Raw genomic sequence first — 14,132 nt, forward strand, 5'->3', positions numbered from 1 at the left:
GGGATTTCTCGCTTTCTGTCTCTCTGTCTCTGTCTGTCTGGCAAGCACACAAGCCCTATAGCAAAAACCTCTCCAAAAAAAAAAAAAAAGACATGATGCAAAAACAACAGAACTAAAGAGAAAAATATGAAAATCCACAATTACATTATCCCCTCTTAGTTACTGACGAAACTAGACAAAAATTAAAAATGTGAATGATACTATCTTGACCTGAGATTTATAAGCATTATGTGGAATATTCACCAAGACAGAACCTAGGTTGAGCAATAAAACAAGTCTCCACACAGTCCTCTACCATAATGGAATTAAATTAAAAATGAATAAGAAAAATTTAGTCCAAAGAGATTTAAATATTTAAACACTAAATAATAGTCTTCTAACTAAATCTCCAAGGGAAAGAAGAAATCACAGGAAAATTAGAATTCATCTAGAACAAGATATATTGTAACAATGGCATCTGTAGTAAATTAAAGGTGGCCACAGAGATTAGGGTTAAGGTAGGGAATAAGGAGTTAAGAGTCAAAAAAGGTGGGGGGAGGTCACAAATTATTTCCAAGTACTGCCTTTGAGATGGAAACTAATTCCTCTTGAATACAGCTTGGCCTGAGCAACTTGATTAGTCAACATAATCTGTCATAAAAAGAGAACCCAATGGAGTTATTAGAGATGAACAACAGTACTTTAATTTGAAGATGAAGTGTTTAAATATTGGTTTGTAAATAAAGGCATAACAATCATCTCATATTTCATGTTATGATATTAAACTAAACTAAACTTAAACTCTTCAGTTAAAAAAAAACACAGGAAAGAATTAGGTTTGGCAATTTATTTCTTGGATATAACACCCAAAGCAGAAGTAACAAAAGAGAAAAATAGGTAAGTTGAATCATATAAAATTAAAACCTTTTGTGCATTGAAGTGCACCGTCAACAGAGCAAAAATGCAATCCGCACAATGGAAGAAAATATCTGCAAATCATGTATCCCTTAAGAAATTAATATCCAAAATATAAACAAAATCTAACTCAAAACTGAAAGAAAAAAAAAAAACTTATTTAAAATAGACAGAGGTAGACCATCATGTGGCAGGGTTGGTAAGGGCACTGGACTCCCATGTGGCCAACCACAGTTTGAGTCCCAGACCTAGCAGCTTGCTTTCTCACTTTCTCTCTCTTTCTCTCTCTCACTCTGTCCTTTTCTGGTCAGATTAAAAATAAATAAATAAATAAATAAATAAAGTTAAAGTAATTTTTTTTAAAAAATTTTAAATGGACCAAGGTAAATAAGTAATTCTTACAAAAAATGGGCAAAGGGTTAAACATACATATCTACAAAGAATATACAAATCGCTGATAAACATGAAGATATTCTATATCAATATTATTAGAAACATACAAGCAAAAACCACAATGAAATACCACTTCCGACTCATCAGAATGACCATTATTAAAAACAGAACATTACAAAAAATCATAAGTGTTTCCAAGGAGGTGGAGCAATTTGAACCCCGTGCATTACTGGTAAAAATGCAAAATAGTGCAACAGTTGTAAAAGATGGTATGGAGATTCCTGAAGAAATTAAACACAGAATTAGAATATGATCCACCGATTCCAGTTCTGGGTATATACCTAAAAGAAGTTAAAGTAGGGACTAAAATAGTTATTTGTCAAATCATGGTCATATCAGCACTGTTCCCAAAATCCAAATGAGGGGAATTAACCCAGCCATCTTCTGAGAGATGAATTAAAAAACTAAAATGTGGCATGTATGTATAATGAGATGTACAAAAGAAAAAAATTTACATACTCTACAACATGAATAAATCTTGAAGACTGTATGCTAAGTGAAATAAACCAGTCCCAAAAGGTCAAATAATGGTATGATTCCATATATAAGTAATTAGAGTAGACAAGAAAAGAGAAAGAAAGAATAGGGGTTGCCAGAGCCTAGGGTAGAAAGGTACAGACATTCAGTATTTACTGAGTATAGAGTTTCAGATGAGGAAGGCTGAAAAATTCTGTAGAAGGATGGTGGTGAAGGTGGCAAATTAGTGACAGTGAACTAACTGCACATGTAAAAATGGTTAATGTGACATATTTGAGATTATGGATATTTTATCACAATTTTTTAAAGTCTGTTAATTAACCACAGTTCTAGTACATAGTTGTAAAGTTGACTAATAAATGCATCTATTCACCCCTATTAATTTTTAAGTGATTAATTTAAATAATGGAAGAACTAAAGAAGATGCTTTAAAGTTTGAAAACATGGGGCCGGCAGGTGGTGTGGTGATTAAGGGTGCTGAACTCCTACATAGCTGACTGTGGTTGGAATCCTGGACCTGGTGGCTTGCTTTCCCACTTATTCTCTCTCTCTCTCTCTCTCTCTCTCTCTGATCAATTTAAAACAAATAAAGTTAAATAAAAAATAATTACTTAAATTTTAAAAAGTTTGAAAACATGACAAACATTTCTGAGCCAGAAACACACAAACATATATAATGTATACAACCTATACAAAGAAATATACATAATGTAAATATTGGGTTGTCAGAAAAGTCATGACATATTTTTCTATGTTTTTATATGCAAAAATGTGTGTGTGTGTTTGTGTTTTCATGCTTAAGGCACAAATTATTTAAATTCATGGTTCTTATCTTCATTATTTGCATATCTTTTTATTAACCCGTGTTTAAACGTGTCCCACTAACTCCTACATGCTTTATCCCTGTGGACATGTATGTGCTGTTCAGAATCACAGTTTCTGAAGCATTGAACCTTATCACTAAGCAAACACATTCTTCAAGTTTTGCCAAGAATGTCATTTTCAATGTAAGGAAGTCACTATATTTGTGTACCTCTATACCTTCTACCTCTGTACTAGCACTCTAAAAACATTAGAATAAAAGGAAAAGAACAATAGTTAGTAGGATTTGGTATCAAGTGAGATTAGATTTGAAAGGAATCCAGGATAAATCTGTTTTGTTGGTTTGAATCACATACTACATAGAATACCATATGTAAAAGACAACAGTTTGATGTGGTTTTCATTTTGGATTTGTTGAGGTTTGAGGTACCTTTTGGATATTTACAGAGAAGCATTTGATACAGAGTAGAACCTATGATCTAAAGGCTGGGTAAGAGGTCCAAGCTGGAGAGAAATAGCTAGGATTAGGACCAGCAGTTGGCGTAATGGCTATGTCACTGGACTCCCATGTAGCCGACTGTGGTTCGAGTCCCGAACCTGGTGGTTTAAACTCACACTGGGTGCGTGTGCACGTGTGCCCATTCCAAGAGGAGAATGGAGGAGAAGAGAACGTGGCCATCCCCCTGGGAGGTGATTTCTCGCTTTCTGTCTCTCTGTCTCCTTCTGGCGGGCACACGTACCATATAGCAAACACCTCTTGAAAAATAAATTAAAAAATAAGCAAATAGCTAGGATTGCCAAACCACAGAGAGCTGAATCAGTCAAAGAGAATTGCGGAGTGAGAAGAATATGACCCAGGATGGAGTACTTAGACAAGCTATGGTAAGGAGCAAAGGAAAGCAGGAAAATTTATAGAAACAAACAAGAAATCATCCAAGGCCACATAAAAACTAACAAAAAATAATTTCCAGGAGTAGATCACAGACAGTAAGTTTAAAATATTGCAAAAGACTTTGTTCCATGGGCAGTCATTTGCAGGGCAATGAATGCCATTACATGTGAATACGTTAACTGCCTCTACATTTCCAAAATTGTACAGCAGCATTGGGTTAAAGGAAGCCACATGAGTTAATAAAAATTGGCCCAAGAAGATTAGAGAAAATTTACAGAGAACTACATGTCACCAGGTGTCTCCATATCTTCAGGCGACTAACATCAGAAAACAACTGGCCTTGCATCCCACTCCCCCTTACCTCGTTTTCTGCCCTTAACAAGAATAAACTTAGGAACAGTTCAGGATCATGGCTGCCTCCATCACAGTTGAGACCACCCAATCCCCACTTTTTTTTTACTTGTATGTCTGTGTGTGTTTATTTCTATGTTTATTCTCAAATCCATGGCTGTCATCCATCCCAGAGCAGGTGTTCTTTTAGCTGTGCTGGACACAGAAAGGTCCCTTGAGAATGAAGCATGCTCTTCTCTTAGTTCCACTGAAACACGCAACAAATGTTGACTGACTTTCTGTCATGACTTCACAGAGACAAATTTTCACCCAACTAAGGTCTTATAACCTGCCTATACCTATATGTTCACTTTATCATGTTTATGGACATTTCACTGAAGCTATATGTCATTTATTTCTACTTTTCCATTTTAATAATTGGACTCCATAAAGTTCATAAAGTACAAAATAAAACAAAGTGAGGAATAAATAACTCACCAGAGATTTATTCATTTTTAGCTGCTCTTGGAAATGCAGAGAGAAATCTGGAAGCATAGCTGGCATAGGTGGTGATGAAGTGGACTCATGAGAGGTTGGTGTAGCGTAGTCCTAGATTCTCCTGCCCTAAATTCTACACATCAACTGGAAAATACAAGGGAAAAAAAAAAGAAAAAAGCTTCCTTGTAGGATAATAGTTCTTTATGCCTTAAGTGAGAACAAGGACCCCACTGAAGATGCACTCGCAAGTCCATTAGCCAGTAGAGATTTGACATACGATAAATCATTTTTGAATTAATGAAAATGCCCACTACCTACTGATTTAGCAACAATTACTATTTCCCAAAGAAGGATTTTAACAATTTAAGTAAAAGGAAAAAACATTATGTGTTTACTAAAAATTATATTATAGAAATATACTTGAGCTCCAGAAACTATGTTTGTATTAATATGGGGATACGACCCAGGACTCCATGTGAGTTTATCCACAACACCATACAAGTTTATTTTGGCACAAAATAATTTTGAAATCCATAGTTTTTTTAATAATGTACATTTTTCACGAACTTTTTGAAGGATTCTCATATAATGAAACTTCATGGAAAGCACACATATTATAATCCATTATTTTCTGTCCATAATTATTTAGAAAAAAATGTATATAATTCATACTTTTTGTGATACACTGTTCCAGTAATGGTTCCCCGTGACACATCTCCCTGTATCTACGCACTCACATAGTACCTTCTGACAATAACCTGGGCTTTGCCATTTAACTTGGTTTGGCTAATGAGACATCAGTAAGTTGAAAATTATTTGTCCTCTGAAATAAAATATAAATAAATAAATAAAAATTATTTTTAAGAAGAGAAAATACAAGGGAACCAGCAGTTAGAATAATGACTATGCCGCTGGACTCCCACATAGTCGACCACAGTTCGCGTCCGGGACCTGGTGACTTAAAACTCACGCCGGGCACATGTGGGTGCATGCTCAAGATCCCGAGAGGAGAATGGAGGAGAAGGGACTGCAGCGTGACCATCCCCCACTGGGGGGTGATTACTCGCTTTCTGTCTCTATGACTCTGTCTGGCGAGCGCATGCGCCCTATAGCGAAAACCTCTCAAAAAAAAAAAAAAGAGAAAACACACACACACACACACACACACACACACACACACGAAAGAAAGAAAACTATTTGCCCTCTGATGCTTACCTGATACACAGACTCTAGCTAAGAGCCAAAACCAAATACTGGACATGTGAGTAAAAGCTACCTCAAACAAGCCAGCCACAGTCAGGGTACCAGATGACTAAAGCCTCATTTGTGATCTAGAAAAAATTACTATGGGAACTATATGGCTGAATCCATACTGGATCCACAGAATTACAAATAGAATGGCTGGGGATTTTTGGACCTAGTAAATTTTGGCTGGTTACACAGTAAATACTATCTAATACATCTAACCACACAGAACTCAATGTTTCTAACAAAATTATGTGCAACAAAAAGTCACAAAATCCATGCCAAAAAATATCACATGAACTTCACAACCACTTGTATAAGTATTGAAAATTACAAAGAATGTAGGTGAACTTCGGTGAGGTTTCCAGTGCTAGTAAAATCCATGTGAATCATAAAAAGTAACAGTTTATACATTACTATGTTTTAAGTTTTCTCTTTGAATGATGAAAGTCTACTTTCTTTAAAAAAACATAAAGAGTTACTTATAAGAGGGCATCGGGACCAGCAGTTAGCATAACGGCTATGTCGCTGGACTCCCATGTAGTCGACCGCGGGTCCGGGATGTGAACCGTGGTCGACTACATGGGAGTCACGCCAGGCGCGTGGGCATGTGTGCCCAAGATCCCGAGAGGAGAACGGAGGAGAAGGGACTGCGGCATGGCCATCCCCCGTGGGGGTTGATTTCTCGCTTTCTGTTTCTCTGTCTCTCTCTGTCTGGCGAGCGCACACGCCCTATAGAAACCCCCTCAAAAAAAAAAAAAAAAAAAAGAGGGCATTGCACTAAATATTTTAATTATATTTTATGAAACTGATTTGGAGCAAAACTGTGATGCAGTCTAATTTTCCCATTTTAAATAACGTAAAACAGGCTTTTATCATTTTATTTAAAAATGTGATTTTCAAGGATTCGTGATAAACATTAAATGGGAAACACTTGTATTAACTCTCTGAAGTCATAATCTGCAGAAAATATTACTGATAAAAATGAGAGGAGAGTGGAGAAGGAGACTGGAGAAGAAGGGATTGTGGTATGGCCGTCCCCCCAGGGGACGATTTCTCGCTTTCTGTCTCTCTTTCTCTCTGTCTTTCGGGTGAGTGCATGCACTCTATCGCAAAAACCTCTCAAAAAAAAAAAAAAACCTTGTTTTCACAAAATTGTGGCAGAACACGTAATAAGCAAAAAAGCCAGAATATTTAACTTCTATGAATCATATGATTCTGGGCTAGTACTATCTACTCAAAACTACTTTTTTTCCCCATCTTTCTTATAAGGCAAAAATGACCCTGACAAACTCTTCCTGAACTACCAGGATCAACTAGCAACATAAAGATAGCACTAGCATATCTCTAGAGGCCAAATTTGAAGACAGGCTAGGATTGACAGAGCTCAAACTCTGAAAACAATGAGGGGAGAATGAAAAAATTGCAATGGGTTAGAAACACTACATACACCCTCTCAGGTGTGACAGGGTATCCCTCCACTCCAGACCACACTTTCAAGACGGCTCCAATAAGTAACATTTCCCAGGCCCTTGCCTATCATCTCAACCCATCTCATCTGTCTGTTCTGAAAATTTGTCCAACCCTCCCTTACCACCTAGTTGTGAACATCCAGAGGAGAGATAACTACACAAACCTTGTTCACTCTAGTCAGGTGAACTAATAATACTCAGGTCATGCAAAGGCAGGATCTTCCCCTTATGAGATCCTTCCACCTCTGTGCTGAAGCAGTAGTGAGAAAGCTCAGGGTAAAGAAGTGTTCTCTAGGGTGGGATTCCTATTCACAGGGTGCCCTCCTTGAAACTTTGCAACTATTTTATCCCAAAGAAAACAAGACCATCATCCAGTACTCCAACCTCCCTTGTGGAATGCACTGCCCCTGGAAACTAGGTCTTCTATAAACATCTGTATGTAAACTAAAACCAGGAGTGCTACGCAGGATACAAGTTGCAAAAAGATTAGAAACTTCACTTGCTAAAGAGACAAGACACCCTACAAATACAACTGCCACGCAGAAAGCGTCGCCCTACACACAGATCAGTTATTTCTCTTGGGAATCTGGCCCTACACACAGATCAGTTATTTCTCTTGGGAATCTGGGGCATTTCACTAACACTGTTTATACGCTAGTGTTATAGTCGCGTAAACTGAATGTCATGTAAGATAGCAAAAGGATCCTATGGCTGCAAAGCTGGAATGTGAACTCATCTCAGACTTCCCAGGTCCCGTTCATGTGCAGACCTCCGCACCCCCAACTGGTCATCATACCCCACCACGTCGCCATTTTGGACTGGACCACCCCATTCTCAGAGCTTCTGGAACTATCTCTGTATACCTGGACACACACACCCGCCTTCTGACAAGGCAGGCAATCATTGCCCACACAGCCCGCCCACTCCTTCTCCGAGCCGAGACCTGCAAATGCCGGAGCCCCTGAAGCCCTCCCATCGGCCCAGGCCCGGGGCTCCACCTGCCCGTCAGGCCCCGCCCGCCTGACATACACTCACGTTCCTGCTCCTACCAACTGGGGAGAACACCCTCCCTTCCCTCACAGAATTCCCAAGGCCCGCAGAGCTCCTCTTTCATCCTCGTACCCACCTCCAGGGACACAGAATCCATAGCCAGGGCCTGCTGGGCAGCGTCGGGACAGCGCAGGGTCCAGAATTTCCGGGGTAAGATGGCGGTAGTGGGTGTAGCCGCATACGCGCTGAAGGAACTAGGAAGATCCATTCTGGATCTGAGCTGGTGACGTCACTAAAGGGAAGACTACATTTCCCACAAGACCCTGCGGCTGTCAGGAACCAAGGAAGCATGTGTAGTTTTTTCCAACCGGGAGAAGGTTGTTTGCTATAGGGCGCCTGCGCTCGCCAGAAAGAGAAAAATAGAGAGACAGAAAGCTAGAAATCATCCGCAATCCCTTCTCCTCTCGGGATCTTGGGCACACACGCACACGCGCCCAGCGTGAGTTTAAGCCACCGGGTCCAGGACTGGAACTGGGGTTGATTACATGGGAGTTCAGCGACATAGCCATTAACGCTAACTGCTGGTCCCAAGGGAGTTCTTTTTATGGAAAGGCCATGAAGTTATAGATCAGGGCTGTTCCTACTAACTTAAGAGTGATGTGGAATTTTGCTTTAATGTTAAATCCTGATTTGTCAATTTAGACACTGTGGGACAAATGGGGGAATTAGAAGTAAGCACAACAGGGGAACTAGCAGTTAGTGTAATGGCTATGTCGCAATCCCTTCTCCTCCATTCTCCTCTCGGGATGCTGGGCACGCACGTACATGCACCAGGCCTGAGTTTAAGCCACTGGATCTGGGACTCGAACCGCGGTCGACTACATGGGAGTCCAGCTACTTAGCCATTACGCTAGCTGCTGGTCCCCAGAAAAAGAGTTTAGAATATTTATGGTGACAAAACTTTATGAGAGGCAAGAGAAAAAAAGACATTGACCTCCAAGAGATGAGAAAGTCCCTCCATGATATGAAAGAATTGGACACTATTCAAAAAAAAAAAAAAAAAAAAAAAAAAAAAAAAGCGTGTTTATATAAAAGGGTTGAAAAACATTGGTGAAGAAGCTAATAAAGGCATTGATAATCTATTCCACCCTTCTGGCCCAAGTCCTAGTGAAGCAAGAATCCATGTGCATGTGAGGTGGCCCAGCTCTGCCCCTTTAACTGGAAAGCCTAAGCCTCTGCCCCAAAACTCCTAGTGAAGTGAGGTAGGCTGGTCTTTGTCTTCTTTCTGTCTCTGTCTCTCTCTATCCCTTTCCCTTTCCTATAGGTTTTTAAAATTCTGTAACTACTGTCTCTTGCCTCTGACCTCTACTTTCACTTGTTAATTTCAGAATCCATGTGCATCTGAGGTGGGCTCAGTTCTGCCCCCTTCGTGTGGCACTCTGTGCCACATAGTTTTGGTGTTGGTTTTGTTTTTTTTTTTTTGCCTTTTTTTAATATTTTTTTTCCTTTTCATTGTTGTTTGTTTGTTTGTTTGTTCTGTCTTTTTCACATTTTTTTCTTTTCTTTTACTTGACTTTCTCACTTTGCTTCTCAGCTTCCACACTTTGAGTGTCTAGACAGGTTTAGGTACACAGTAGTAAAAAATCTGAATACCTTTAGGATCATAGAAAATTTCAACCCCCATTGAACTGCTACAGAAAAAGAAAACTCATCTTTATAAATCTGAACTTAAATAGTTTTCTGTGGATATCATGTTGCAAAACACAGTAGTAAGAGGCAAAACTGGCATAGAAGTACCAGAAGTACCAAATCTCAGATGTAGAAGATATCTCTGATCTAGAAAAAGTCACTAAAAAAGACTGAGAAAATAACCCCCCCCCAAAAAAAGAATAATACACGAGTAATACTGGATACCATTAGTCACTCAAACATTCTGATAATTAGTATCACAGAAGGTGAAGAAACTCATCAGGGCGTTAATAATCTATTCTATGAAATCCTGGAAGAAAACTTTCCAAACATAGAGAGGCATTCAAAGATCCAGACCCAAAAAATAACAAGGACCCTGCAGAGATTCAACCAAAGAAGATCTCCAAGGTATATCATAGCCAGATTGACCAAAATCACAACAGAGACAAGATACTAAAATTGGCAAGAAAGAAAAGGCAAGTAAGTTACTTTCAAAGAATATCCCATCAGGCTAACATCAGACCTCTTGTCAGAAACAATGCAAGCAAGGAAAAAATGGGAAAATATATTAAAAGTGTTAAATGAAAAACAATTTCAGCCAAGATTACTATATCCAGCAAGATATAGAAAGAAAAGTCAGAAACATTCTCAGATAAACAAAACCTGAAAGAATTTATCGACACCAGACCAACTATTCAAGAAGCTCTGAAGGGAGTATTATACCAGGAAAACTAAAGACAGACAGAAATAAGAGAACAAAAATGACTAAGAAAAAGGCCAACTTAATGGTAGGGACAAGTTTGAAAATACCAAAAAAAAAAAAAAAAGTTGAATGTTAACGCACAAGATTTAAAAGGAAACATCTTATCACAGTAGCACTGCAAAGTCAACAAAAGAGAGATTACATGAGATTGAACTGGTGAAATAGAATTCTATGACTTTTGTCTAAACCTTTACTAATTTTCTCCTATGCTTTGTCTTCCAGATTTAAGAATTGGTTCTCTTGTGAGTTGTTGATAGGTTCAACAATTTGTTAATTTTTTAAAAAAATTGAATAATATTGTTTCCCTTTATGACCCCTTTGCATTTGGAAAATATGTGTGAGCATTCTTATTTTGTGACAAAATGCCTATTTGTATAAATTCAGTATTTGTATCCTTGCATCAGAAATTGAATTTTTATGGTGCTTTGTACAAATAACAGACCAAGTTGAGATTTTTTTGAAGATAAGTTAGTTTATACCTCTCTTTAGTAAAAGGGGAAACAGAGAGAGAAAAAATGTTTGACAAGAAAATTACAGTGCACTTGTCACTAGATTCCACCTTTGTCCATAATTTTAGTTTAAGATATTTTGTGAATCAATAAAATATGAAAAAAAAAAGTTTAGGATAGACTGGAGGGAGGGGAAGGGAAAAAAAAAGAAAAAGTATGCTGAATTGACAAAAAATGAGAAGCTATTTGTTGATGATAAGGTACAGAGTAAACCTTTCTCTTGACTTATATGCATGGTATTAGTGCTGGAAAAAGAAATACTGTACCATCTCTAGCCCACTGGCCAGCAATGGAAACTGAAGCCAGAGCACTACTGTCCCCAGCCCACTTCCAGGTTCCCAAGACAAGGACCCCACCCAATCTTCTTTTCTCTTTCTTTTTGTTTTGCTAATTCTCTTCTCCCCCTTGTCCCACAGACCAGACAGGCCCTTGCCCTACAGGAGCCCTCCCGTTCCATCTCTAGCTCACAGGTGACTTTTTCTCTAATTTCATCTATACTTTTTTCTTTCCTCTTACATTATCCTCTCTTCCTCATCCTTCACCCTGCCAGAGGGATTAGACAGATCCAGAAAGACATTTGGAGGAGGAATATGGAGACAGAGCATTGACAAGACGGGGAGGTAGTGGTGTTATCTGTTGAAGATATTTTGATCAACTAGATATGAAAGAAATGTTCACATATTGAAATATTCACTTTGTAAGTTAAATAATGATGGAATGTATAATATATGTGTGTGTGTGTGTGTGTAAAACCTCAAAAATACACAAATACATGGAAACTAAATAACCAACATTTTTCATTTATTATTTATTTTTTAATATACATTCAATCACATTGTTTAGCTTACAAAGTGAGTATTTCAATATGTGAACATTTCTCCCCAGTCCAGTTGATCAAAATATCTTCAACAGATAACACCACACCTCCCCGTCCCATCAATGCTCTGCCTCTGTATTCCTCCTCGAAATTACCTTCCCTAGGCCCCACTCCTACACACACACTGCATCTGGCATTTACACCCATCTCCTTTATATGTACATCTTTTTTTTTATTTTTTAGAGGTTTTTGCTATAGGGCGCGTGTGCTCGCCAGACAGACAGAGAGACAGAAAGCGAGAAATCACCCCCCAGGGGGGAGGGCCACACCACAATCCCTTCTCCTCTGTTCTCCTCTCGGGATCTTGGGCACACACACACATGTGCCCAGCGTGAGTCCAGGTCCGGGACACAAACCGCGGTCAACTACGTGGGAGTCCAGCATGGGAGTCAACTACGTGGGAGTCCATTACGTTAACTGCTGGTCCTGTATGTACATCTTTTGGTCAATCAGTTTTGGTCATAGAGTGAAGACACTCAGTATATATAAAGTGGAGACATACACTGTCTCTCCTTCATAACCTGGCTTGCTTCACTCAGCAGTAAATCTTCCATATTCTTCCACTTTCTGTCAAAAGCCAGGGTTTTGTTGGGTTTTATACCTGAATAGTATTCCATAGAATATATGTGGCAGTTTTTCAATCCATTCATCCATATGGGGACATTTGGGTTGGTTGGTTTCATGTCTAAGTAATCTTGAATAGTGCCACAAAAAACATCGATGTGCAAGCACTTTTCCAATGAAGAATTCTTCTGTCCTTTGGGTAGATACCGAGTGGGATTGCTGGATCATATGGTAGTTCTATTTGTAGATTTTTGAGGAATCTCCAAATTGTTCTCCACAGTGGCTGGACAAATTTACATTCCTACCAGCAGTGTAAAAGAGTTCCCCTTTCACCACACCCCTGCCAACACTTATCATTCTTTGTTTTTGTTTTTGTTTTAATCTTAGACATTCTAACTGGGGTTAGGTGGTACCTCATTGTTGTTTTGATCTGCATTTCCCTTACAATGAGGGATGCTGAGCATTCTTTCATACGCCTTTTGGCTATTCGTATGTTATCTTTAGAGAGAGGTTTTTTCCAACTCTTTCTTCTGTCCTTAAATAGGGTTGATCAACTTTTTTCCAAACAGTGGCTTGAGTTCCTTGTGTATTCCGGTGTCAGACCCTAATCTGATGTATAATTTACAAAAAATATTTTCCCATTCTGAAGGCTGTTGATTTACACTAATCACTGTGTCTTTTGCCATGCAGAAACTTAGTATGATATAATCCCTCTTGTCTATTTTAGGAGTTATTGACTGTGCTTTGGGGGTCTAATTTAAGAAGTCTTTTCCTACACCAATGTCTCCCAGTTTTCCCAGTGTTTTCCAGGAAGAGTTTTATAGTTTGAGGTCTTAGATTTAGATCTTTGATCCACCTTGACTTGATTTTTGTCAAAGGTGAGAGGTGAGGTTCAGATTCATCTTTCTACAGGTGGAAATCCAGTTTTTCCAGCAGCATTTACTGAAGAGGTTTTCCTTTTCTCACAGGATTGACTGGTACCCCTTGTCAAAAATCAGTTGACAAAGGTACAGAGTAACTCCCCTCCATCGTTCATGCAAATAGAAGACATTACCAAAATGCAGACAAAGAATTTCAAACATTTATGACAAATAAATTCTTTGAATTGGAACAGAAAACAGACAATGAACTACAGGAGATTAGGAAGTCATTCCAAGATATGAAAGAAGAAATGGACACGCTGAGAAAAAAACAGATGGAGATTAATCAAATATGTGATGAAACAGGCAATATTACAACAGACATAGCAGAAATACAAAACATCATTAGAGGATACTTTGAGTGACTATATGCCAACAAACAAGATAACTTGCAGGAGATGGACAAATTCCTGGATGCATATAATCTACCAAGACTGAATCAGAAGGACATAGAGAACCTGAATAGACCCATAACAAGCCAGAAGATTGAATTGGTAATAAATAACCTCCCAAAAAGAAAAGCCCAGGTCCAGATGGCTTCACTTCTGACTTCTACAAAACTTTTTTTAAAAATTATTGTATTTAACTTTATTTATTTACTTATGTATTTTTAATTTGACGGGGTGGGGATGGTGTTGGGGGTAGGGGGGACAAGCCACTAGGTCTGGCACTCGAACCTCAGTCAGCCGTGTGGGAGTCCAGCACCCTTAACCACCACACCACCTGCCAGCCCCGAC

At 38.7% G+C, this 14,132-nt stretch overlaps 1 protein-coding gene across 1 annotated transcript in view; it reads right to left on the minus strand.

Moving 5' to 3' along the window:
• The window catches only part of LOC102480681 (zinc finger protein 883), an 86,585-nt gene extending 78,229 nt beyond the window's left edge, over nt 1-8,356 (minus strand). Inside the window, exons 1-2 of the mRNA XM_006164872.3 lie at nt 8,210-8,356; nt 4,367-4,510 (exon numbers count right to left, since the gene is read on the minus strand). Coding sequence (XP_006164934.1) covers nt 4,367-4,432 — 66 coding nt within the window. The 5' untranslated portion in view covers nt 4,433-4,510; nt 8,210-8,356. The remainder of the gene's footprint in view (nt 1-4,366; nt 4,511-8,209) is intronic.
• Between the last annotated feature and the right edge of the window lie 5,776 nt (nt 8,357-14,132).

The sequence above is a fragment of the Tupaia chinensis genome, unplaced genomic scaffold (assembly GCF_000334495.1).
Source record: "Tupaia chinensis unplaced genomic scaffold, TupChi_1.0 Scaffold143748_1, whole genome shotgun sequence".
Classification (NCBI taxonomy): Eukaryota; Metazoa; Chordata; class Mammalia; order Scandentia; family Tupaiidae; genus Tupaia; species Tupaia belangeri.